The sequence below is a fragment of the Panicum virgatum genome, chromosome 1N, assembly GCF_016808335.1.
Source record: "Panicum virgatum strain AP13 chromosome 1N, P.virgatum_v5, whole genome shotgun sequence".
In the NCBI taxonomy this organism is placed as follows: Eukaryota; Viridiplantae; Streptophyta; class Magnoliopsida; order Poales; family Poaceae; genus Panicum; species Panicum virgatum.
Genome location: NC_053145.1, coordinates 66,733,117 through 66,759,264, shown reverse-complemented (window position 1 = coordinate 66,759,264; position 26,148 = coordinate 66,733,117). Strand labels below are relative to the sequence as shown.

Below are 26,148 nucleotides of genomic sequence, written 5' to 3'. Positions count from 1 at the left end.
TGGGTGTTAAATAGAGAATATATATATACACACATAAGCTTGACTGGCATGTTTGCAGAATTGATTTCCCTCCAACTACAGCATAAAAATCCCGGGGTCTCCACTCCAATCATCAACCAACACAAGGCTGTAACATCCACGGACAAAATGCTAAATTGCTGATTTACCACCACCCCCGGCTCGATCTCTCTCTCTCTCTCACTCTCGCTCTCATTCATTCGTACGATTACATTAAAATACTCCAACAGAGTTGAAAGAGGAATCATAATTTACACTCAAGGCGGACGGGGATGCCGGCTAGTTTAAGGGCGTCTACAATACTACCTACTCCTTGTTCCGTGTTGCCCGGTCTTTCTTGTGCCCGCCTAGAATGCGCGAGATCTGCAGACCTCTACTGAAGGCCTGGTTGAACAGCATCCTTGTCTGGAACTCCGAAACAAACGGGAACCAAGCAAGGAACGCAATCGGGGTGAACAACAGCAGGCCCATGATGATCTCATAGCCTCGGGCAAGCGCCTTGATCGAACCCCACAGCCCCACACCTGTGATAGCTGGCTTGATAGCCTGCGCAATCTGAAGCAAACACACGAGGGAAGGTCAACCCCCGTCAGCCAAACAAACCAACCATATGCATACACAACAGCTACTTACCAAAAGCAAACCCCATCCAGTGGGCATGAACGCAAGGATGCAAACAAAGATGTCTTGAACTGTCATGTGTGGGATTGCTATCAAGATTATGATGATGGAGATAAATGTTATGAATATCAGCCCCTTGATCAACCGGAAGACAAGCTGGAACTCTGCACTGAATCTCCGCCTCCCAACTGATACAGTCTGTAAACGACAAAGCACGTAGCGAAAGTCAGCAAAATTTCACGTCAAGGATCTGCCTATTCGATCAACTAACAGCCTAAGCAATCCATTCTAATCTCTGAGCAGGTAAACCTATAGTAAAACTGGCTCTAGGCCCCTCTAAACAAACTGATTTGCAGTGAGACACCACAAATTTGACATTTGATTCAGCAAAATCATTGCAGTATACTCGCATGAATCTCTATGGCATCTCCAGCACCAAGATATAGCACATATAATTTACATGTGGTTTTGCATGTACAAATCTATAGCAAGTGTTACTCACAGGTAGGCATCAAAATGAAACAGACCAAAGTGATAAGAGCACAGGCAGCAGATTACCTTCATCACGAGCAAAATCACAAAGATTACAACCCACGAGAGGCAATAAACCTGGAAAGACCATCAAGAAAATGTTTATGTACATTTAGTACAGCACTCGTTTATTCGCGTAAAGCAGAAAGATATCTTTTAATATTAATGAGATGAGAAAATTACCAGAACACTCTTTGTGTGCGTGGTGATGTTCAGATGATAGACAAGACCATACTGGTATATAAAGAAGCGCAATGCGAGCACTATTTCAAGGACAATGCCACGCTTTCCAGAAAGTCTAAGAGGCTCCTGCTCCTTTTCCCACCATGACTCCCAACTTTTCTCCGGCGGTACACCAATACCACCACGGTTACTGATCCACTTATTCCAGTCAGTCCAGTCATCCACGATTTTCTGCCACTCGAACCCAGAAGGATTAAAAAGGAATGGTGCAAAGAGCCAGGTGACAACCATAAACCACATGGAGAACGTGATGAAAATGTACGCAATAGCTCCTCGGTATGACTGCCCAAATATTTCATACACAATAAGCAAAATCATCAGCTCGATGCCCTTGACAAAATGGCTTCGCGAGTACAGTCGATAATTCTCAGCAAATTTGGCATGGAACACCACAAATCCACGCCCGGTAGCTCTATATTCAGCTCCTCCATGTAGCAGTGTAGTTCCGTAGTAGTGAGTTTTGGTCCCAAGGGAGAATGTGAAGAACACAGATGCTAGTTGCAGTTGCATAAGTACAAAGTCACTCAGCGCAGTTCTGAATCCTCTCTCTAGACCAATTTCCATCATCATAGGCAGCGCCATCAAGAACCCAAGCTGCACAAAAGACTGTGAAGCTAGAGCAACCTGGAGAGGTTCATTGTGTATAAACCGCTTTCCAGTGGCTAGTGCTTCGTCCAGGCCACTGAGAACAAGATAAAGGCGCCCATAGAGGAATACATACACTGTCCAAACTGTTATCTGAGAAGAGACAGAAAAAGTTACAAAGTTTGGAATAGGACAATGGTTCTTTTTTTTTCTCGATCATGCAGGAGAGTTGTGCATCATTATATTAATATTAAAAAGATAAAAGAGTCTGAGAAGACCCGTGCAAGCTGCTGAGAGCAGGAGAGCTGCACGTCATTAGCCAATGGTTCTGAAAGTTGAAAAGTTAAGGGAGAACTTTGTACCATTGTACTGAAGTAAAAGCCAATAGTAGTATAGTAGCATGACAACATTCTGAAGAAGTCAAAACGATGTCCAAGTCGGTAGACGTCGCGACTCAGTGTCTGTTCACCATTACCATTTGCTATTTTTGCTTCAAACAGTGAAATCTGATTGAGACCAACATCTCTTCCCTTGCCAACTTGCATGTATTCATGATGTGTAACATTTCCTTCACGCAATGTTGAATTAAATCCTGTGATCAAGCAACAAATATATTAGCAAAATAATTCCCACATTTCAAGATTATGCGCGCGAGCGTTGGGGTGGTGGGTGGGGGGGGGGGGGGTGGCAGTGGCGTACCAGCAAATATGTCCTCACTAAGATTGATAATCTTAGAAGCTTTGCTTACACCTCCCCTTGTGAGGTGGAAAAGCCGATCAAAGATATCAGGATGCCCGTAATGAAATCGAACCCTGGATACATGTTTAGGGCAAACAACAAAAAATTATCAAGTACTGAAGCATGCCTACTTGACTGAATACATATAGCAAGCATTAAGATTAAATCCCAATAACTTTTAGTTCATTACAGAATTGAGGAAAAAAATCCCAACATATTAATTATCAGGAAGAACCATGCTAAAAACAAGTAAATAAACCTACAAAACATGAAATTCGATGGATCATAATGTGATATAGAAATGTCCATGTTGGTGTATATAGAGCCCATGTGTATAGAGGCCCATGTACAGGATTTATATATACCCACCTTTCTAGGGTTGGAGGAATATATCCATTATTCTCTCCATCATGGTATCATTAGCCTAGGGTTCCTTTCTCCCCTCCCACATATAGCAGCCAGCACCACCAGCCGCCGCCGGCGCCGCCGCCAGCGCCATGGCCGGCCGGCCGCCGCTGCACCGCTCCTCCTTCCCTCCCCTCTCCTCTTCCCCTCCCTCCTCTGCTCCCGCTCGCGCAGATCTGGGCGCCTGGGCCGCCGGTGCCTGGCAGCCGCCGCCGCTCGGCCCTGGGCCTCCCCGGCCGTCGCGCTGGTCCTCCTCGAGGGGGTGCCGGTCGCGGACGCCGCCGCGGGCACGGGCACCGCGGGCGCCTCTGCTCCAGGCGCCGCAGGGGCCGCCGCCGCCGCAGGGGCCGCGGCAGCAGCCACCTGCCGCCCTGGGCCCCCTGCAGCCCGACGCCGCCGCTGCCGCAGTAGCTGCTGGCGCGGGCGCCGGGGCTGCGGGGCCCAGCAGCGCGCAGCTGCTGCGGGCCGCAGGCGCCGATCCAGCCGCCGCCGCTGCGGCCCACCGCGCCGCTGTTGCTGCGGGCAAGCAGCCCGTCGTCGATGCAGCGCCCGATGCCGCATGGTCTGGCCTCGGGATGGCGCCCGAGGATGCGCCACTCGCCGCTCTCGCCGCGGCCCTCCTCGCCGCCAAGTCGGAGGCTTCGGCGGCCCAGGAGCGGGTCCGCGCCGCCCTCGCCTGGGAGCGTGAACGTGCCGTGGCCGACGTCTCCTCCGGCCGGCCCGTCGACCCCGAGCCCGGCGCCTCTTCCTCCCGCCAGGCCCCGCCCGCTGGATCTGGAGCCCGGTACGACCCGACCAACCTCATGGTCGCCCAGCTCCACCTCCAGGCCGCCGGCGTCCAGAACATCAGGGCCCTGGTCACCGTCACCCTCGACCCGTCCTCCTCCTACGGACGCTGGCGGGACCAGATCCTGCTCGCCCTCCGCCGCTACGCCCTTGATGACCACGTCCTCCTCGACACGCCGATCGAGGCACAGGACGTGGCATGGCTGCGCCTCGACAGCGTCGCCATGTCCTGGATCTTCGGGACCATCTCCCTAGATCTTCAGGACCTCGTCAGGACCCACGGCGGCACCGCGCGGCAGGCCTGGGTGGCGTTCGAGGGGCAGTTCCTCGGCAACGCCGAGTACCGCGCCCTCCAGTTCGATGCCACCTTCTGCACCTACGACCTCGTGCAGGGGGACCTATCCGTCGGTGAGTACTGCCGGCGGATGAAGGGCATGGCCGATGCTCTTCACGACCTCGGGGATCCGGTGTCCGATCGGGTCTTGGTGCTCAATGTCCTGCGGGGCTTGAGCAGCACCTACGACCACCTGAAGAGCTGGATTGCTCGCCAGAGGCCCTTCCCCACCTTCCTGCAGGTCCGGGACGACCTCGCCCTCGAGGAGATCACCAGGGGTCTCGTGCCCGGATCGTCCTCGCCCACCCCCGCCGCCCTCGTTGCTGCTCCACCGGCCTCCTCAGCTGCTCCTGCCACCTCCCTCCTTGGTGCTGCTCCCGCCGGGCAGACCGGAGGTGGGGGTGGCCGTGGACGTCGCCGGCGGGGGGACGCGGTGGTGGTGGTGGCCTTGGTGGCACTGGTGGCCCTGCTTCTGGGGGTACCGGTACCGGTGGGGGCCGTCGGGGTGCGCCGACTCCAGCTCCGGCTCCGGCTCCCGCTCCTGCCCCTGCCCCTGGAGGTACGCCCTGGCCATCCTTCAGCAACCCATGGTCAGGGCGCATTTCGATGTGGCAGTTTCAGGGTCCGGGAGGGGGACCTCGTCCTCAGCTCCAGCCAGCTCCAGCCGGCGGCCATGTTCACTAGCGTTGCTCCACTCTTCGCGCCGTCTTGGACCCCACCTGCTCAGCCCAGTCAGCAGCCGACTTGGCCTGGGGGTGGGACCAGGCTGCTCTGGCGCAGTCCTTCAGCACCATGGGACTGACGCCGCCGGCCAGCACCGAGCGGATCGCCGACTCGGGTGCCTCGTTCCACACCACTCCTGATGCCGATATCCTCTCTTCTGTCCGACCCCCACACCCCACTTTTCCTTCTTCTATCATGGTTGGTGATTGGCCTTGTCTTCCTGTCACCGCCGTGTGTTCTGCTCCTCGTCTTCCTAATGTTCTTATTGCTCCTCAAATGGTTCACAACCTTCTTTCTATTCGCCAGTTTACTACTGAAAACTCATGTTCTCTCGAATTTGACTCTTCTGGTCTTACTGTGAAGGATTCGGCTTCCCGGCGTCCGCTCCTCCGATGTGACAGCCCGGGGCCCCTTTACACTCTTCGGCTTCCTGCTTCCGCTGCCTCGCCTTTGGCTTCTTCATCTACTGCTTTTGCCGTGACGCCTTCTTCCACCACCTGGCACCGCCGGCTTGGTCACCCCGGTCGCGACGTTTTGGCTCAGCTCAGCCGTAGTACCGATGTTCTATGTACTAGGGCTCCTGCTGAGCACCTGTCATGCGTGCCAGTTAGGTCGTCATGTTAGACTTCCTTTTTCTTCTTCTTCGCATGCTGCGCATGCTTTTGATCTGATTCACTGTGACCTGTGGACATATCCTGTACTCAGCATGTCTGGCTATAAATATTATATGGTCATTGTTGATGATTTTTCTCATTACTCTTGGACTTTCCCTTTGCGCGCCAAGTCTGAGACCTTCCCCACCCTCCTTCACTTTTTTGCCTGGGTGTCCACTCAGTTCGGCCTCACCGTTAAGGTCGTCCAGTGTGACAACGGACGGGAGTTCGATAACTCCACCTCCCGCTCTTTCTTCCTCTCTCGGGGTGTTCAGCTGCGTATGTCTTGTCCGTATACCTCTCCTCAGAACAGCAAGGATGAGCGGATGATTCGCACGACGAACGACGTCGTGTGCACCCTTCTGATCCAGGCTTCTCTGCCCCCGCGCTTCTGGGCTGAGAGCCTCCACACCGCCACCTACCTGCTCAACCGCCTTCCGTCCACTGCTTCTCCTGCTCTCACTCCACACCACGCTCTCTTCGATACCCCTCCTCTCTACGACCACCTTCGGGTCTTCGGGTGTGCGTATTACCCTAACACCTCCGCCACCGCTTCTCACAAGCTAGCGCCCCGCTCGACTCGTTGTGTGTTCCTCGGGTACTCCCCTGACCACAAGGGGTACCGATGCTTTGACCTCACCTCTCGCCGCGTTCTGATCTCCCGACACGTCGTCTTTGACGAGTCGGATTTCCCCTACTCCACCTCTTCCACACCTTCTCCTGACCCCGAGCTGGAGTCTCTGTTTCCGACTGACCCGGTGGTTCAGCCACCATTACCTGTCTGTCCTTTTCCTGCAGGTTTTTCCGTCACACCGGCACCACTTCTGGTGATCCCTACTGTGCCGAGCGCGGCCCTGGTGCCCGCGGTCGCGCCATGCGCGGCCCCGGACCTCCAGTCGTGCCGCGCGCGGACCCGGTGTCTCCCGCTGCGCCACGAGCGGCCCCAGTGCCTTCCCCTGCACCTGCGCGGTACGCTCAGCCGGTGCAGGTGTACCGGCGTCGCTCGGCGCCGACCCCGGCACCATAGCGGTACGCTGAGCCGGTGCAGGTGTACCGGCGTCGTTCGGCGCCGCCTCCTGCTCCGGAGGCTCCTGCGACGCCGACGCCGGAGCCGTCGCCGCCGCCTCCTCCTCCGGCTCTGCTCAAGGAGCCGGAGGTGTACCACCCGCCAGTCATCCATCGGGATCCTCGGCATATCCATCCCATGGTGACTCAGCGGATGGCGTCTCAGGCCTCGACTCTCTCCGCCACCGAGGGAGAGCCGCGGGTCTCTCCGGTACCCTCCTCTATCCGCGACACCTTGGCGGATCCTCACTGGCGTCGCGCGATGGAAGAGGAGTACGCGGCTCTTCTTGCCAACCAGACGTGGGACCTCGTGCCGCGTCCGTCTGGTTGCAATGTGGTGACCGGCAAGTGGATCTGGACGCATAAGCCTCGGGCTGATGGCACACTGGAGAGCTACAAGGCTCGCTGGGTTCTCCGGGGGTTCACTCAGCGGCCTGGTGTGGACTATGATGAGACATTCAGCCCAGTCGTGAAGCCCGCTACAGTGCGCACGGTCCTCTCGCTTGCGCTCTCGCGCTCTTGGCCTGTGCACCAGCTGGACGTGAAGAATGCGTTTCTTCACGGCACTCTGTCAGAGACTGTCTACTGCTCTCAGCCAGCGGGATTTGTGAACTCGAGTCGTCCGGATATGATCTGTCGGCTCAACAAGTCTCTCTATGGACTGAAGCAGGTTCCTCGGGCTTGGTACTCTCAGTTCGCCACGTTCTTGCTGACATTGGGGTTCACCGAGGCCAAGTCTGACATGTCTCTATTCGTCTACCACCGTGGGGATGAGCCTGCATATCTGCTACTCTATGTCGATGACATTGTGCTCACAGCCTCCAGTCAGCAGTTGCTTCAGAGTGTCATCTCCTCTCTGCAACAGGAGTTCGCTATGAAGGATCTTGGTCAGCTCCACCACTTCTTGGGCGTCACTGTTGAGCCTTGCCCGTCTGGTATTCTCCTTCACTAGCGGCAGTACGCACTTGATATCCTAGAGCGGGCTGGGATGACTGATTGCAAGCCCTGCTCCACTCCTGTCGACACTCAGGTGAAGCTGTCTGCTGATCTGGGTGATCCGGTGGCTGATCCTACGGCCTACCGGAGTCTGGCTGGCGCGTTGCAGTACCTCACCTTCACCAGGCCGGACCTCACCCACGTTGTCCAGCAGGTCTGTCTCCATATGCATGATCCCCGGGAGTCACACCTTGCCGCGCTGAAGCGTCTCCTCCGCTACGTCCGTGGCACAGTGGACCTCGGCCTGGTACTTCACCACTCGTCCTCTGCTGAGCTGGTGGTCTACACCGACGCTGACTAGGCTGGCTGCCCGGACACTCGTCGCTCCACCTCCGGCTACGCCGTCTTCCTGGGCAGCAACCTGGTCTCCTGGTCGTCCAAGCGGCAGCCAGTTGTCTCCCGCTCCAGTGCTGAGGCGGAGTACCGGGCTGTCGCTAACGGCGTGGCGGAGGCGTCCTGGCTACGACAACTCCTGGCGGAGCTCCACAGCCCGCTCGCCAAGAGCACGCTCGTCTACTGCGACAACGTCAGCGCCGTGTATCTCTCCAACAACCCCGTCTAGCATCAGCGGACGAAGCATGTGGAGATTGACCTGCACTTCGTGCGCGACAGAGTCGCCATCGGCGATGTTTGGGTACTCCATGTCCCGACTACCTCCCAGTTTGCTGACATCTTCACCAAGGGGCTGCCCTCCTCGACCTTCTCGGAGTTTCGCTCCAGCCTCAACGTAGCCGGTGTCTAGTTGTGGCTGCGGGGGGTATTAGCCCTTTGTACTCTCTTCTTGTCCAGTCTTGAACACCGTTACGCCGGTTGTTCAGACTGCGGGGGGGGGGGGGGGTGTTGGCTTTCTTGTTACCCAGTCTTGAACACCGCTGTGTCGGTAGTTCAGACTGGGAGGGGTGTTGGTGTATATTGAGCCCATGTGTATAGAGGCCCATCTAGAGGCCCATGTATAGGATTTATATATACCCACCCTCCTAGAGTTGGAGGAATACATCCATTATTCCCTCCATCAGTCCATAATAAGACGAATCACCTCAAAGGATTAGCGAGTACACGCTGTCCAATAGTCACAAAACTCGTTTCTTGGTTTGACATGAACCATGCAAGAGAGGAAACACTGTAGAGGAAATCAAGAAATTAGGCAATGGTTATCCAACTAAATGGCACTGATAAACAAACTCAGAAATTTAAAACCAATTTGGCCGTACCTGCCGGTGAAGATATGTTCTCGAACACCAAGTATTGATGGATACCTAACACCATCATGTTTCTTCAGAAACTCTTGCAACAAATTCCTCATTTTTAAAGTCTCCTCCATATAATGTTCCTGTCATGATAAAATGGTATAGTAAAAAAACTGTCACAGAAACCGCTCCAGGGGAAAAAATTGATGCATACCTGATTCATGTCAATGGTTTGGAGACCTTCACCTCGCGTGAAGATTATGGCATGGTTCTGGTTTTCTGGTTTTCCTTCACCTAGCATTGCATTACCTGGAAGCTTTATCCTATATATATCCTATGCAGCAAAACATGAACAGGTGATAGGTAAACACATTTATCTCATTGCCACCAAGAGATCAGGAAATACAATCATTCCAAATAGGTAGCATTAGAGCATTCTAGACACTTTGAACAGTTCTAATGAAATATCCTAGACCGATTCAACAATGCAACAGGTCATATTTTGGCCTTAAGAATGCATATAGTGCCACTGTATGGAGAATACATAGCCATGAAATCTGGCTCTAGGATACAAGGTAAAAATAGTTTGGTTTAGACAGAATTTCGGAACAAGCGTATGGGTATTACAGACCCACAGACTGCAAAGCATGCCCCACAGACAAAAAAGGGCGATCCAGTACATAGAGGCACAACACTAAATAGTAGGAACAACACAATATAATTTGATCCATATGCAGCATAACTAACACTGAATTAAAAACCATTTCACAGTACCTGATCAAGTTTCTGGCCAGGATCATCAGGCTTTGTTACTGCTGCCTTCACCAATGCAGAGTAGTAAACCTTCTCTATTTTCTTATTTCTGTCTTTGCTAGGCTCTTCAACTTCATCGATATAGGCAACCCTAAGTGACGGGTAACTGCCAAAAGAAAAAAAATCCTTTCAATCATTTAGAAGCACATAGCTTCAATACAAGTAAAATAAAAGAATGTATCGCAATGGCCAAAGCAAATAAAACTAAGAACAAAAAACTAATTGAATTTCATTTAGGGAACAAAAATAATAGCTATGGAGCAACCACTTGAAAAGGAAAAGGTTAAAAGAGTCAACAGTCTATTATTTAAGAACAACTTCAAAAGGGTCTAGGAATTGTTGCTGTCCTACAACCCTCTCTAGCCTTTTTGGACCCTCATATTCTTTCCCTATACAACATTGTAGTGTTAAGGAAACTAGACTTAAAATCCTCTGGTGTGCTTCATCGCTTCTACTTGCTTCAGATGGGATTGTATTGGTAAGATTTGCTATGGGCTTGCACCCCTTAGGTTATGTTGTCCACCACAATTAAATAGGTATCCTACTCCTAGTAGGGCTAGTATAAATATCCCTGGATTGGGTATGAGTCACCTTTTCCAACATAATATACACTCATACAGGCCAAAAATATCTGTATTACTTGTATCCTGGGAGGCTGGGACAATACTATCTAAACAAAATTTTGGGCTGTTTTACTATAAATAATAATCCCTTCCCTGTGGGTACTCAGTAAAAAGAACATAGTCCAGTTGTAAGCAAGCAGGAAGTGCCAATTTATCTCAAGATGTTTTGATCTTAAATCAAGACTTACGTTGTCATCAATCTTAGAATATCCTGCGCGCGTGCATCACCAGATCGTTTCTGGATACCATATTGCTGGCATGATACAACATATGTGAATTTCATGTCAGTTATAGCTTTGCATTGAAGCAATAGTTGTGACTCATCAGATAACAGATCAGCTGCTCTGAAGCCTTCCATAAGATCTGAGGAAAGCAAGTAAAATCAGTGGATTAGCCATGCAGTGTCCACACAATGGTAATAGGATCATCTGTCAAGTATCCATACCTTCATCTCTGGCCATATCAAGGAAAGCCTGAAGGACTAAAGCTTGTCTGTAGTACATCATCCCTCTTACTGTAAGAAAGTACAACAATTATTAAATCAGCAATGGAACATGTACTATATAAGATGTTTTGTTGAGAAACGACAAAAGAATACCAGTTCTTGTCAAAGTTTGTCCCCGGTATGATGCCCAAAGGCGAAGCTCCTCTTCAGATTGCTCAGTTTCACGGAGTTCCTCTTCAGTCTTGCAATCCACTCTTTCAAGAAAATTTTTCCATTCATCTGCAAGGATGTTGAATAAGAAACATTATGTTGATGATCAAAAGAATTCATGGAATGAGATGTGTTTATTTACAAATTAAGATATTAATCAAAGAACCTGGGTAGATTTTTTGCAAGTAGAAAAGAATAGAAACTCCATCCTCATTCTGTTCCTCTAGTGCTTGTGAAGAGAAAAGAACGTCTTCTGTATAATAAGGAGTCAAGACACTGCAGTTTGGAAGAAGAAACAGTATGAATTTTTAACTCCAGTTAACAGAAGTTTGGAAGAGGGGCCAATATGATGGGAGCAGACGAATAGAGATGTACCACATATAAGCAGATAATGTTTGTAACTCTAGTTAACAGAAGTTTGGAAGAGGAAGCAATAAGATGGGAGCAGATGAATAGAAATGTATCACGTATAAGCAGATGATGTTTATAGCTAATTTCAGTCTGTGGCCCAGTCCTTGGGTGCCCAGTAATCACTTGTATTCGATAGTTTCATGGAATAAAGTATGCTGTTTCCTCAAAAGAATAATTAAAAAAGTCTATCATTGTAGATATTCAATAACTAAAAAAAGTGTACGATTGTAGATATTCATCTCTTCTAGTTAGCTACAAGATACTATAAACAGCTGAATGATAAATCTGAGGAATTGCATTGACTGTTCTGTTTGTCGCTAAGTGAGGTTGAGCTTCCTTTCTCCAGTCCAAAGAGAAAAGGTTTTATTTATCAACTTAAAATTGTATTAAATTACCAGTAAGAACACACAAGCTAGCTAAGAACAACATACTTAATGGGTAAAACTTACGAGAAGGGCAACATTTGCCGCACTTTAGGAGCACTTGGCATAGACATAAAAAGAGAATTAGCAAAGAAAGATATCCTCCTTCTGGCATCCAGGTTCGTAGGGACATCCATAGCTGATTCTTTCACTGTGAGCAGAAGGTGAAGCCTTTTTATCTGAAACCAATAATTAGGCATAACCACAAAAACAGAAGTTAGTTTTATTACCAAACATATTGTTAGAGTATATTAGGCAACTCCGGATATGATTAGTTTAGGATTGATTGTAATTCCCGGGATAACCTTCCTTATCTCTAGGAGATGCTACTTGCCTTCCAAGCCATGTACTCCTATATATACCGCCCAAGGGGCTCAAGCAATACATCGACCACATTATACGCATCCTACCTTTCCTACATGGTATCACGAGTTAGAGTTTCGACCTAGGCTCCCGCTTCCGTTGCCGTCGCGCCGCCCCCGGGGAGATCGATCTCCGCCGGGGGCAGCGCTCTCATAGGATCAGCGCGCAGATCCCTCTGATCCGCCGCGACGTCGCGTCGTCAAGCAGCAGAATGACCTACCTCTTCCCTGGCCGCCCCATGGCGGCGCCACTCGACGTCCCCGTCGAGTACCACATCGCCATGGGGGCGCCTCTGGCCTGCGTGCCTCCGCGTCGTCGTCCCCCTCGGCTCCGCATCCGGATCCGCCCGTCATCCTCGTCGGGCACTGCGTCGCCATGGGCCCGCCGCCGGGCCTGCCCTGCCTCCGCGCCGTCGCTCCTCCGGCTCTGCATCAGGACCCGCCGCCCCTTCCGCGCAACGTCCAGGCACCCCCCAGCCACCAGCGCCGCCGCACCGCTGCCCCTGAGCGCGAGTGAGCGGCTGAGGAGGAAGTCGTGGGGCCGCCAGGCCACCGCGCCGTCGGGGCCATTGGGCCACCGCACCGCCGAGGCTCTGCCCCTCCCGCCTTCCATCGTCGGCTCTCTCCTCCGCGCCGTCGAGCCTGCGTCCCCCCTTCGTCCTCAGTGTCGCACCCGCCGCCGCCTTGCGCGCGAGGACACAGCTGCGGGAGCGATTCGGGGGTCGCCAGCCCGCCGCGCAGCTGGAGCAGAGGCTGCTCGGGACGCACCTCGCCGGCTGCCCCCCCCCCCCCCCCCCCCCCCCGCGCTATGCCTCTCTCTCCCTCTCTGTCTTTTTTACCGACTGTGGGAAGAGATGAGGATAAGGTGGGGGGCATCCAGCAAGGTGCACCCGAGATTGTACCCCATGGTTCGTCTGCTGCTGCTGTTTTTTTATTTTCCGATCTAAGATCGGTTTGCGTCGCCCTGCCGTTCGTCGCCGTTCATCGTCGACACTCCCGAAGGACGAGATTGTTGCTGCGCCCTCCAGGCTGCAGCGACAATGTTCGTGATCAAGCCACCCTACCGGCGGCGTCGCCTTTTCAGGCGGTGGCGCCACTCACCGCCGGTCTTCGTCAAGCAGGCGCTCGATCCACCTCCGCGCCTCCAGCCGTTCTCACGCGGACATCGCCGCCGATGTTCCTGAAGGAAGATGTCGTCGCCACCCCTGATCTGAGCGCGACACTTGCTGCAACCTGCGCCGTCGCCACCCCTGTTCTGAACGTGACCTAAGTCGCAAACCGCGCCGTCTACTATCTCATCCGCCGCACCGTCCTGCTGCTGTCTTCGGCAAGAAGCTGCTGAGTTTGTGTACTCGAGCACCTCGACGACGCTTTGACCCGCGCCCCCTCCACGGCTTCGACCACGTCCACCTCGACTTCGGCTACTACGGCACTAAATGGCTATCATCTGCATGAGTCTCCAGTCAAAACTTTCGCACCGACGTTCCGACAGCAGGGAGGATACGTCTCCATTATTCTCCAATCTGACCGTTCGTGTTGCTACCGCTACGACTGCGGGGGATGTTAGAGTATATTAGGCAACTCCGGATATGGTTAGTTTAGGATTGATTGTAATCCCGGGATAACCTTTCTTATCTGGAGGAGAGACTACTTGCCTTCCAAGCCATGTACTCCTATATATACTGCCCAAGGGGCTCAAGCAATACATCGACCACATTCGCATCCTACCTTTCCTACACGTCTACTTTAAGACTACACAATAAGTGTTATATTAGGCAACTCCAGATATGGTTAGTTTAGGATTGATTGTACTCCCAGGATAACCTTCCTTATCTTTAGGAGAGGTTACTTGTCCTCCAGGCCATGTACTCTATATATACCGCCCAAGGGGCTCAATGCAATACATCGACCACATTATACGCATCCTACTTTTCCTACATGGTATCACGAGTTAGGGTTTCGACCTAGGCTTCCACTTCCGCTGCCGCCGCGGCGCCGCCCCGGGGAGATCGATCTCCGCCGGGGGCAGCACCCTCGTAGGATGTGTGGCGGATCCCTCTGATCCGCCACGCCGTCGTCGTCAAGTAGCAGCAGGGGGCCTACCTCCCCATGGTCGATTGGATCTCCTCAAGCTGCCTCCACCGTCCACGTCGCCCCCCCTCCCGCGCATCTGGCCCAGCGCCGCCCCTCCCTGCGCCGCCACCACCGCTGCCTTGGGCGCGGGCGCGTTGCAGCAGGAGGAAGCACGGGGGCGCTGAGCTGCCGCGCCGTCGGGGGTACTGCGGTTGGGCCAGTCGCCGCGCCGCAGACGTCGTCGCCGGCGCCACGTCGAGATCCATCGCCGACGGTCGCATCGAGACTCCTCGCCGTGCCGTCGTCGCGCTGCTCCACCGCCGTCGCCGGCGGACTGCAGCGCCATGGGGGCTCCGCCCTTCCCCGCCGGCTCTCTCTCCTCTGACCGCCAGTCTCCCGTACGGCAGGAGCAGAGGCGCCGCTCGAACCGCACCCGGCGCCGGCCTCTCGCCTCCTCTCCTTTTCTGCCCGTGGTTGACCACGATTGGGAGAGGATAAGGGAGGGGAGGGACATTTGCTAGGTGCACCTGAGCTTGTACCCGCGGTTCACCAGCTGGTTTTTTTCTTTTCCGATCTAAGATCGGTTTGCGTTGCCCTGCCGTTCGTCGACGTTCATCGCCGACACTCCCGAAGGACGAGGTTGTTGCTGCGCCCTCCAGGCTGCAGCAACGACGTTCGTGATCAAGCCACCCTACCGGTGTCGTCGCCTTTTCAGGCGGTGGCGCCACTCGCCGCCGGTCTTCGTCAAGCAAGCGCTCGATCCGCCTCCGCGCCTCGAGCCGTTCTCTCGCGGACATCGCCGCCAATGTTCGTGAAGAAAGATGTCGTCGCCACCCCTGATCTGAGCGCGACACTTGCTGCAACCTGCGCCATCGCCACCCCTGTTCTGAGCGTGACCTAAGTCGCAAACCGCGCCGTCTACCATCGTCATCCGCCGCACCGTCCTGCTGCTGTTTTCGGCAAGAAGCTGCTGAGTTTGTGTACTCAAGCACCTCGACGACGCTTCGACCCGCGCCCCCTCCATGGCTTCGACCACGTCCACCTCGACTTCGGCTACTACGGCACTAAAGGGCTATCATCTGCATGAGTCTCCAGTCAAAGCTTTAGCACCGGCGTTCCAACTGCAGGGGGGATACGTCTCCATTGTTCTTCAGTCTGACCGTTCGTGTTGCTACCGCTACGACTGCGGGGGGATGTTAGAGTATATTAGACAACTCCAGATATGGTTAGTTTAGGATTGATTGTAATCCCGGGATAACCTTCCTTATCTCTAGGAGAGGCTACTTGCCCTCCAAGCCATGTACTCTATATATACCGCCCAAGGGGCTCAATGCAATACATCAACCACATTATACGCATCCTACCTTTCCTACAATAAGAAATAAAGCTAGACAAGAAACATAACCTTTTCAGTCCATGCCTGTGTTTTCTTTACAGGAAAATCAATGGCTTTTGTGAACAACTGATCTTGCTGATCAAGAGGTGTAATCCCTTCGTGTCTTCTATAATTTCCACCATGTACTGATTCCATCAGTCTGCCCAAGAGATAATAATAGATAGTCAAAAGATAATACAATCAACAACCACCAAGAACCTAGCACGTGATCACCAAAGATATTGATGAAAAATTCAGGCATGTTGCTATGTGATCCATTATGAACAAAATTACTGTTTCATCATCAATCAAAGAACAGTGTGACCTCTGTTATCAGAGGAACCATTCTGAAGGACTACAGATACTCACCAAAATCAAGGAAAAAGAAACAACTTCCATTAACCAAATAACCCATTCTCTGATAGCTATTTGGTACCCAAATAATATAACATCAGATATTCCCCACTATTGGGTGAATGGCGCATGAGAAACAAGCTTCCGATAAGTTAAAAGGAAACATGTATATAGGAACAAAACTAACAGTTAAAGGCTACTCTGCTATTTTGTATAGTAGAACTGAAACCGCACCCGCTGAGTTGCTCATCCATTATGTCCATTATGTCCCTTGTAACCACTTCGAGCATATCCTGAAACAATATGATGACCTGGCCCTGGTCCTCTTTGTTATTGTTTTGCTGCATTCAAGGACTGAGAATTATATGATATCCACACTGTGGTAGAACAATGATAGCTAATTTTATACCAGTAAGTCAAGCAGCTCAATAAACTTCTTGCTCAGGGTAGGAAGGTTACTCATATTCAGCTCCTTTATCAGAGTGTCTTCTGCTATATGCTCATCCACCACGTTGAAAATCTTTTGTATCACTCTGAAAATATGTGCCATAATATATTAACTTTATCCGCTGGTTCAGAATAAAATCAAAACTTTAACAGCCAAGAGTCTAGTAGCATAGAAGCATAAGAAGGTCAAACATACTCTCTCTCTCGTGGACCAATCACTAGAGCGTATATGATGTTTTTGAAGGAAGCGTAACATTCCTTGATAGCATAAGTAAAATATGGGTCTGATTTCATCCTCTTCTTTAGATCACGATCTTTTCCTCCACTATCTGCTGCCATATCCAATGCAATTGGAATCTGAAATACAATCAATAATAGAAAATGAAACACAAAAGCTCCTTCTACCAAAACAGATAGCAGAGAAATAGGAAGCAAATTACAAGAAGATATACCTTGCTGGCAAGCAGGAACGGCGGCCATTGGATTATATCCATATCTCGGTCTTTGCAGTATGGAACAAGTAATAAGTCCTTCTCTCTGCATTTTTTTTAAACATAAAAAACAGCTTGGCAAAAGGCAAAGGAAGTCCATATGTGAATGGGGGTAAAGATTGGATGTTGCACCTGTTGTCTATCAGATCTTCCTCACGAAAGCTTGTGATAATTAGATTCCAAATCTGAGCAAATCTTGCTGCTATTTTTTCTTCTTCTTTGGTGCCCTCAGGTGTCTAAGGCAATTTGAATGTACCAGGTGATGGAATAAAAGAAAATTATGTACAAAGCAATTTAAATGTACATTAGATGTGCTGTCAAGTAAAGGCTGTAGAACAAGAATCCACACCTTAGACGGTTTACTGGAGAAAGCAGCCCGAAATCCTCTCTTCTTGCTTGTGTCAGATGGAATCAAGCATTGGTTGAAAGCCTTAGGCAGAGATTCAAACCGAGATCTCAACATTCCCAATGTCCTTATCTGATATCATGAAAAAACCAGTAAAAGTACAAAGTTACAAAAGCTCCATACACACGCACAATCACCCCCCACCCCACCCCCAGAAATCAAGATGCATAACCAGGTTAAAAGATCATCAATTCAAACAGAAATGCACCCCAAAAAATTTGAAAGAAAGTGAGATACTTAAATCCCAATAACATATCCAGTGCAACTGTACCTTCATGTACTGCTGCACGACCGATCGCAAAAAAACTGGTGCAAATAGTTACAAAAGATTTGATGAATTGAAGATCAACTCAATTAATCTATCATGCTACAATATTCAGATCCATACGTTGATGCACACTGAGACAGAAAGAGAAACAGAAGAGAAAAATTCTGCTGAGAAAAGATACTATCAACAGACAACAAGGGAAATGAGAAAAGGGTTCTGATTCACTAACTGCCTTGTTTGTTTTCCCAGATATAAATTGTATTTTCTGTAAAATTTTGTGTGATATGTGACTGCTATCTAAATATTTCTTTTGAAAGGCCATCATGACCATTTGCGCTCGATTTTGAACGGTAGCACAGAAAAGGGTGCTAGATTAAGATATTTTCCGATCTTTTTTTCCTCAAAAATGCAGGAGAGCTGTGTTTCATTTTATTAAGAAGAGAATAAAATACAAAGGAGGGGGGTTGCAAGCCCCCCCAAGCACCAAAGCACCTAGATGTTCCGATCTTAAATCCATACTTGTTATAGCACAAGGGAATAGCTAACAAAATAATGTCACACAATGACAACCCACAGTCTACTGAATAATAAAGTAGGTCATTGGTCAGCTTTACTAACCTCACCAAGACGGCGACAGGCCCCATAGATACCACCAATTAGTGTCGAGAAAATTGCATACCAAATCTGAGTATCCATGAAATAGACCTGAAGCACTCAAACATGGCAAGTCAAAATAGGAGTAAGAGAACCTACTGTTCAACACAACAAAAGAGGATAGGAAGCATACAAGAATGATAGGAGCCCAAAGCGCAATGACAACACCAATGTTGTTATTTGCTGCAGATTAAAAAAAGTAAGGAAATATCAAAATATCTATAAAAGATCATGATCATTTCAGAGGTATACCATGGGGGAAAAACTCATGCCACTGAAATGTCCGTATTGGCTCCTTCATTATATCTTTTGTTGGCTGCACAAGTGGTTTGATCTGCAGGCAGGTACACAGGACAGGATGGGTAACCAATAATTGACACATCAGCAACAAAGGGAGGGCAAAAATGGTACGATTCTCTATTCTAAGCCTCCCATTGATGAGATAATACACATAGAGAATAGAGTAGCATGCACCATGGTCCTAAAATTCACATGGAACCCGAAATTTAACACTTAAACTTGCATGAATACCTCAGGTCCAACCATTTACAAATGTCAGAATAGTATGCAGAACTGTTGATTTACTTATGGAAAACATAAATGTTCATATTTGTTTATGTCCATTTTGTGTAAGGTCCATCAAAGTGCACTAGTTTAAGGACCTGTGACTACACAATTTTCACCTCTATGTTGCATGTGGATCTTAGTGCCCACCATGCATCAAGAATTGCCAAAATACCTCAGCATTAGAATGAAGAAACTTGAGGATTGTTAACTAAATCTTAGGCAGATTCCCCATCCATCCAGGCCTAAGAATATGCGTGAATATACTCATGTTCATATATAATAGAAAATTGAAGATATTAGTTCTGAATATACCTCCACGTAAAAGCTCACAATCAATTTTGTGGCTAAAAGCAAGACCCAAAACATTGTATACCTGCAAGGGAAGTGACAATCAGGAAAGGCTTTAATGGTAACCAAAAGGAACGAAAAGCAGATGGGAAACCATACTTGAAAAGGGAGAATGCGCCTTCATGCATTCCTCTTCCAACAAATAAACGAGGCTGTAAAAGTTTTGCATCTTATTACAACCTAAAGGGTGAAAAGAACTAAATTCGGCTAAAAGAAGCCAAACAGAAAAATACCTGTGACCACCACATCATGAATGTTACCACTTTAAGATTTGATCTCTCGAGGGCTCTCCTAATCACAGGGAAAAGAAATAGCATAGCCGACAGCATGTTTGGTGCCAAGTAAACCACAACTGCCAAAATGTACAATGATGGCTGATTCTGGCCATCACCAAGCCAACTTTTAATTGTCCTTGCAAGACCAGTTGGATTCTCCCAGGTGTATGCATAAGTTACAGGCAAAATCACAACCCAAGCAGCAGCTGATAGTAACTTCAAGATGTAGCGTAGCTTAACAACAAGAGACATGTTTTTTCTTGCTTTCCAGCTTAAGATAATGTCCAGGATTGCTGCAGTAGAAAATGTACTTATTAAATGACGAAATAAAAACTTCCATAGCCTAAACAAACACAAATACACAGTGCTCCTCTGATTTCATGCTACACAAATTATGTTGCGGAACTTGAATATACCAAGGTAAAGAATTGAACAGAAAGCATAGTTGCAAGCTCTGATCCAGAGTTTTAGGCATATCCTTTGGTTCTGCTATTTTGGGACAAATGCGCTCATAAATCCCCTCAACGTTCTTTTGGCAGGCCTTTTAACTGTATTGCCACAGCAGATCAGTAGAAGCTCTAGCTGTTCAGGTATCATCATATGCTCATGGAGTTAAAGGTTCAATAGCTGTTTGAATATCGTGATTGATTACATGCAAAATGGTGTATACTGGTTGGCCTAGCACATAAAAGGGTCTTGTTTGGTGATCACAGTTCATGAGAATGAGATGACTACATAGCACCTTTATAATTTGACAATCCCGACCATTGCTAAAAAGCAACAAGTTGCAAACATAGTTTACAAGCAGTGAGTTCCAAGACTTAATTGACATAAAGGGAAGTAACACTGCAATATTTTTCCCTTTCTTCAATGAAGAATGGATTTGAGATTACTCAAATACCATAAGTAATTCTCTATGCTTTTTCCAGCACAGCAGCTATCCAATAAAATTCATGTAGGACTAAGGCAACTTCTATCTAACTTGACCTGCAACTACAATCCTGGTCAATAACAGCACCAACTGCATGTACCCATCAGTCTTTGTCATGATAGGAAAGGGCACCTAGAGAGAGTGAGGAGGGAGGGCATACCTTGACACAATTTCAGTATAGCAGCAGTTATAAATATGCTCAAAACCTGTTTAAATACTCCACGGTCGAAGATATCACTTGGTGTGCCACCGTTCCAAGCAATTATAATCATGGCCTTCATACAAGATAAAAGATAGCAAGTAACATATAAGGGTAAGGAAACAGAAAGCATCAAAAAGAAGTGCCAAAAGAACTTGAACAAGAAACAGAATTGCAAACCTGTAAAGATAAAATTAAGAAGCTCCACATCCTATCAAAGCTGCGGAATATGTGCCAAAATGACCGTATTTCAACAAAATTGACTTTTCCCATCCAATTGTCATTACCAGCGGGTCTGTCCTCCTGGACCAAAACAAGAAAAATCAGTACCAAGTATAAAAATTGTGTACCCACATGTTTAATCAGCTCTAGTCTTCTCTATAGGCTAAACCTAAAAACTAGAAACAAGCAGATGAATCATCCCTTTTCAGCTTTTCCTACTGCTAAAAAGTTGTTTGCATTAGAACAGAAGTTTAGCATAAACTTGAGCTAAGAATCTTTGCTAAGTAGAAGGTTGAAAAATACTAAATGAGGAACAAAAAAAGAAAACAGCTTACATATAGTATCATACATGCATTGCTGCATAGCAAACCACCTTTTTACATTAATAGTAAAAACATACTAAATAATATCGGATGAATCTTGTTTGACTGCTGCAAGATCAAGCTCGTTTTACAGTCCCATCCTCGGATGAAATTCCTTAATCAAGCATGTTTTACAGTCCCATCCTCAGATGAAATTTCTTTACAGAAATAGTTAGAACACATGATATTCACCGAATGCTTCTAGTGTAAGGTTTATGGAATGACATGAAGATGTCTGGTTTTATCAATTCTCTTAATATGATACTCTAGCAAAATGTCACCTAACTCAAACATACCGATTGCACAAAGGTACAGTAAGTAATTCATTATCACAAGGGACGTACCCCATTCGCAAGGTGACGAGGAACATCATTTGGAGTCTTGAAAAAATCTGCATCAGCTCTCATAGGCCACCCCAATCGGAAGCAATATCTTGACCTGAGCAACGGTGCAGAAATAATTGCATGAGTTTTCTCAGTGTTGGAATATAAGTGAATTGCCCACCTCTCCCCATCAGCTTAAGCTTTTGGGTTGAACTGGTCGGTGCATGCAACTCAATATGGTATCAAAGCCAGAGGTCTCGAGTTCGAATCCTGGTTAGCGCGATTAAATAAAATAATTGCTGCTCGCTCCTATTCCACGTCTGAGGCCTGAGGGAGCCTCCACGTGAGGGGGAGTGTTGGAATATAAGTGAATTGCCCACCTCTCCCCATCACTCAGTATAGCAGCCCACACAACTATTAAGGAAAACGAGTAATCAGATCAGCACTCACCAAAAGTATTCATTTAGATCATCGTAGTTTCTCCAGTGTGAGTGCTTCGATTTTATGGTCTTGCTCCTCTCAGCTTCCTATGTAAAAGTTGCAAAGGATATAATTGCGCTTCATAACATAACAATGAGGAATGGAAATTAAGAAACTGTACCTTCTCTATAACTTTGTAGATTGGAGTCACAACTTTCTTCAAGAAGGCTTCTTCTTCTCCACCATAAGCTGGTTTAACATTTTCACCAGTTGTCGGGCTCACATTTCCAGCCAACATACCATATAGTTCAAAAGCCATCTGTTATGAAGCAGCATAAGACTGTCAACACTCCCTAATAATAATCTTACAGCAAGGCTTATGACTGACAAATACTGTAACGACCCAAAGCCAATCAATCGTGATCAACAAGCAGCCTTGGGAGTTAAGCACACTGCACACTTGCATGCATATTCATTTACACAAGTTCATAATAGCCACAAAGGAGCATGAAAGGCCAGTAAGATTAGAGATGCTACGTAGATGACTCATTTGCATGTTTGTCTTGAACCAAAGCAAGGTTGCACCCAACATATACTCCCTCAAACTGTGGACGTGAACAGAATGTGATTATTCATACTATGCCAACAGAATTGTGCAGTGGAGGTCAGATAAGCTAAACATCATACTATTTCGGCATCAAATTTAGTAGTAACCAGACAATTATGTTAGAAGAACTAATCCTTGTTAGATTCAGTTCACTAGTTTAGTAAATACAATAGAGTAAATTGCACCCACCATACAACAACTTGTCAGGTAGGTGCAAATTAGTCCAACAACTTATAAAATGCTCAATTTAATGCAATAACTTGATAGTGGGTGCAAATCGGTCCAAAAACTTGTAAAATGCCCAATTTAATGCGATAACTTGGTAAATAGGTGCATTCACAGTCCAAACATTACACAGCAATGTAACTAATGCAAGGTCGATAAAGAGTATATTCACGTTAGGACAAATTATTAAGTATTATTGGACCATTGATTTTTGTGCTGCACCTGCATGGCAATGTATTTGGCCAAGATAAGAACTCTCAGTGTTTATAAATTAATGTTATGTCTTTACATAATTATTTTTGTATAGTGATTTAGTTTTGATTAAAACTATTTAATTTGATATTCAATTTTGAAAAAAATCACCCTCACTGTTTTCGATATGTTTGATTATATACATTGTTAAGCTAAAAAATTAATATATTGATACATACTATTGATACCTTTTATGAGCTTGGTACGCATATTCTTAAAGCCTCCTATATTCGTTAGAATGGAAAATGAGCTAAATAAAGTAATAAACAGAAACAAACAAGAGCATAGTTGAATACATGAGCGCAGAAGCGCAGGAGAAACCTAAGGTTTCAGGGTCTCTCTTATCGACTTCAGTGTTTCAATGATGCTAATGGTGTAATTTAAAATTTGATTGAATTTGAACTAATAAAAAAATTTAGAATTACACCATCAATAATTTCCATTTATTAAATTTAAGAATTATTGACGTTCATCTACTGTGCTTAACATGTTGCTGTTGTAATGGCGGTTAAATAATATATTATTTTTAATAAAACCATAATTAATTTATTCTGAGAATAAAATTATTGGCGTCCATTGCGACATGAAAATTTGTGGTGAAATAATAAATTCTCACGTGAATATACTGTTTACTGTTTATTGTGTTTATTGTGACCTGACGTTAGCAAACACATTGTCGTGTAAGGTTTGGACTGTGAATGCACCAATTTACCAAGTTATTGTACTAAATTAAGCATTTTCTAAATTGTTGGATTAATCTGCACCCAGTTGTCAAGTTATTGTACTAAATTGAGCATGTTACAAGTTGTTGGACCAATTTGCACCCACCTGCCAAGTTGTTGTAGGGTGAGTACAATTTACTCAATACAATAATATATACTTAATTTGAATAACTCAGAACTGGCCATACATGATGATAAATATAGCAAAGACACTCCGGCATGAATCTTAGATTAGCTGCCTCGCCCCATATGAGCAGATAAAGGCCCATATAGAGGAGCTTGCGTTGTTGTACCTCCTGTTGGATAGTCGGCAACCTAGAACAAAAATGATTAACTAGTAAGTCAATCGCAATTGAGAAGAGCAAATAACTGCAGCTCTTCATGGGACCATAAGCACGTCATACCATAAGCTGCTTTTGCGGCCAAGATATTTGCACCATCTCTTGTAATTCTTAAATAGCTTCTTCATTACTGCATCCAGTGCTCGGTCATCCAACTGAGAACATTAGCCAGCAAGAAATGGATAAATGCCGCAGACATGAAGACATCAAGCACCTCATGTGTTTGGTCGATGTGTATACCTTTGGCTGTTGGTCAGGTTTGGGAATCTGTCTGATGTGAACGTTTGCAAGCAAGAGTATGAGATGCTCCCTCTGATTGGATACATTATCTTTCTGCAGAGTGATGAGCAAAGTTAGAGGGCATGGATTAAGTGCTCGCAAGCAATTACGGGCATGTGTATCTGATATGAAACGGGAAAAGATGGTGAGTGTGATAACCTGGAATCCAAACATGGCCTGAAGCCAACCAAGAAGATCTGCGTCAGGTTTCTTGTCGTGTTCCTTGGGCCATGGCAGACCTCTGGTGTTACGGAGAGCCTGGAAAGCAGCTTGGATCTGCATGCATAATGATGACAGCCGACAGAGGGCATCGCGTAAATGCATTAGCATCCCATGAGACTATGATGGCAAGTTTGATATGAAACAGGTAGCAACCTCGGGATAGCGCATGATAGCCTGGTTGGTGCTGTCAGGATCGAGCGGGAGGATATTGTACGGGAGATATAACTTCTTCTTTTCCTCGACTTGGTTATGTGTCTCCAGAATCTGCAAGGAGCGGTTGTGTGAATAGGACATTGAGGAACAGGAGCTGCAATGCAAGCAACTAGAAGCAGAATGACATGAAGCTACTACTCCATATCGTGTGGTGCTCCAGCAAGAAAGGCAATGGCGGTTACCGATTGATCAACTTCGATTTTCTGGGAGACATTGACGGCTTTGAGGACCTCGAAAAGCACGGCAGCCGTTTGATAAGCTTTCGTGAGCTGAGCCCTGGGAAAGCATTGATGGTAGTGTTTGAGTGATTTAGTTGCATGAGGAGGAATAAGAGGGGCAGGCAGGCAGGAAGGCAGACCGGTCGGCCTTATCAGCGGCATTTTGAAGCGCCTGGATGTACTTCTTGTAGTAGTGCTGGTAGAAGCTCTGCATTTCTCTGGCGTCACTCTGTTTGACCCTGCCCTTGAGCGTGGGATCGTTCTCCCTCTCGAGCCTCTGCAGGAGCGCGGTTTTGAACTGGCGGACACCTCTGCCGCTGGAGGTCGGGTCGAGGCGATGCGCCTTCTCGAAGGCGTAGAAGCGGCCTTGGTTGGTTTGTTGGGGGTGGGCGATTAGGATTAAATTAAATTAAATTATAAATTAATGATGAATGAATGAATGAATTGGAAGGGAGCAGAAAGTAGAAACTCACAGAGGTAGGCTACTCGCGGGTTGCTGGCCTCCACCTCGTTGGCCACCCGCAGGATGGGCGCGATCTCGACGAGCGAGGATGGGACGACCTCGCTGTCGAAGATGGACTCGCCGAGGTTGCCAGCGGTCTGGGTGCGGAGGATCCTCCGGCCGGCGGCGGAGGCGGGGGAGGCGGAGGAGGAGTCTCCGCCAGGGGCCATCCTGCGGCCCCCGGAGGAGGACGCCATGGCCGCCTAATGGAGATGGAGTAGTAGCGGCAGCAAGTGATGCTGCTGCTGCAGCAGCAGTTGTTCTTCTTCTTCTCCCTGGGGATTGTGTTGTGGAAGCAAGCAAGCGAAGCAGTAGCAGCAAAGGGACCAATCTGCTAGTACAAGGTAGGTAGGTTGAGAAGAATTTCGAAAATGAGAGAGAGAATTGGGGAAGGAAGGAGGAATTACGGAAGAGAGAGGGAGAGGCCACCAGACCAATCGAGGGAAGGGGCGGATCGGATCGGAGGGAGGCAGCCGCCAAGCCAAGCCCTAGGAGGAGGTTTTGGGGGAAAGTGCGGGGTGGGTGCTGGTGGCGAGGAAGAGCTCGCCACCGCTGCTGCTGCTGCTGCTTGCCTCCTTGCCCTCCTCCAAAGGAGAGGAGAGAGAGAGGAAAGGAGAGGAAAGCAACGCAGCAGAGCAAAGCAGGAGCACTAGTGGTGCTTTCCGTTTTCTCCTCTCCCCA

The 26,148-nt window shown here is 48.0% G+C and overlaps 1 protein-coding gene across 3 annotated transcripts; it reads right to left on the bottom strand.

The window, feature by feature from the left end:
• LOC120657734 (callose synthase 3-like) lies at positions 1 to 26,148 on the bottom strand. Of its 3 annotated transcripts, none has more exons than XM_039936154.1 (42): positions 25,902 to 26,148; positions 25,439 to 25,798; positions 25,106 to 25,331; positions 24,930 to 25,023; positions 24,688 to 24,798; positions 24,472 to 24,588; positions 24,274 to 24,366; positions 24,097 to 24,188; positions 23,881 to 24,007; positions 22,068 to 22,205; positions 21,917 to 21,993; positions 21,488 to 21,581; positions 20,740 to 20,862; positions 20,521 to 20,635; positions 19,388 to 19,722; positions 19,254 to 19,306; positions 19,119 to 19,179; positions 18,492 to 18,573; positions 18,373 to 18,422; positions 18,204 to 18,290; positions 17,261 to 17,389; positions 17,044 to 17,147; positions 16,873 to 16,957; positions 16,617 to 16,777; positions 16,383 to 16,506; positions 16,208 to 16,314; positions 15,650 to 15,779; positions 11,837 to 11,988; positions 11,143 to 11,252; positions 10,920 to 11,045; positions 10,767 to 10,835; positions 10,510 to 10,684; positions 9,660 to 9,804; positions 9,100 to 9,219; positions 8,910 to 9,028; positions 8,735 to 8,818; positions 2,698 to 2,810; positions 2,361 to 2,590; positions 1,354 to 2,151; positions 1,198 to 1,248; positions 652 to 837; positions 1 to 573 (listed from the first exon to the last, which is right to left on the bottom strand). In XM_039936154.1, the coding sequence occupies exons 2-42, from the start codon at positions 25,662 to 25,664 to the stop codon at positions 325 to 327; spliced, it is 5,868 nt and encodes a 1,955-aa protein (XP_039792088.1). In that variant the 5' UTR covers positions 25,665 to 25,798; positions 25,902 to 26,148; the 3' UTR covers positions 1 to 324. The 3 variants fall into 3 exon arrangements, with proteins under 3 accessions (XP_039792088.1, XP_039792089.1, XP_039792090.1); XM_039936155.1 differs by having other exon boundaries at positions 25,875 to 26,109; XM_039936156.1 differs by lacking the exon at positions 8,735 to 8,818 and having other exon boundaries at positions 25,902 to 26,147.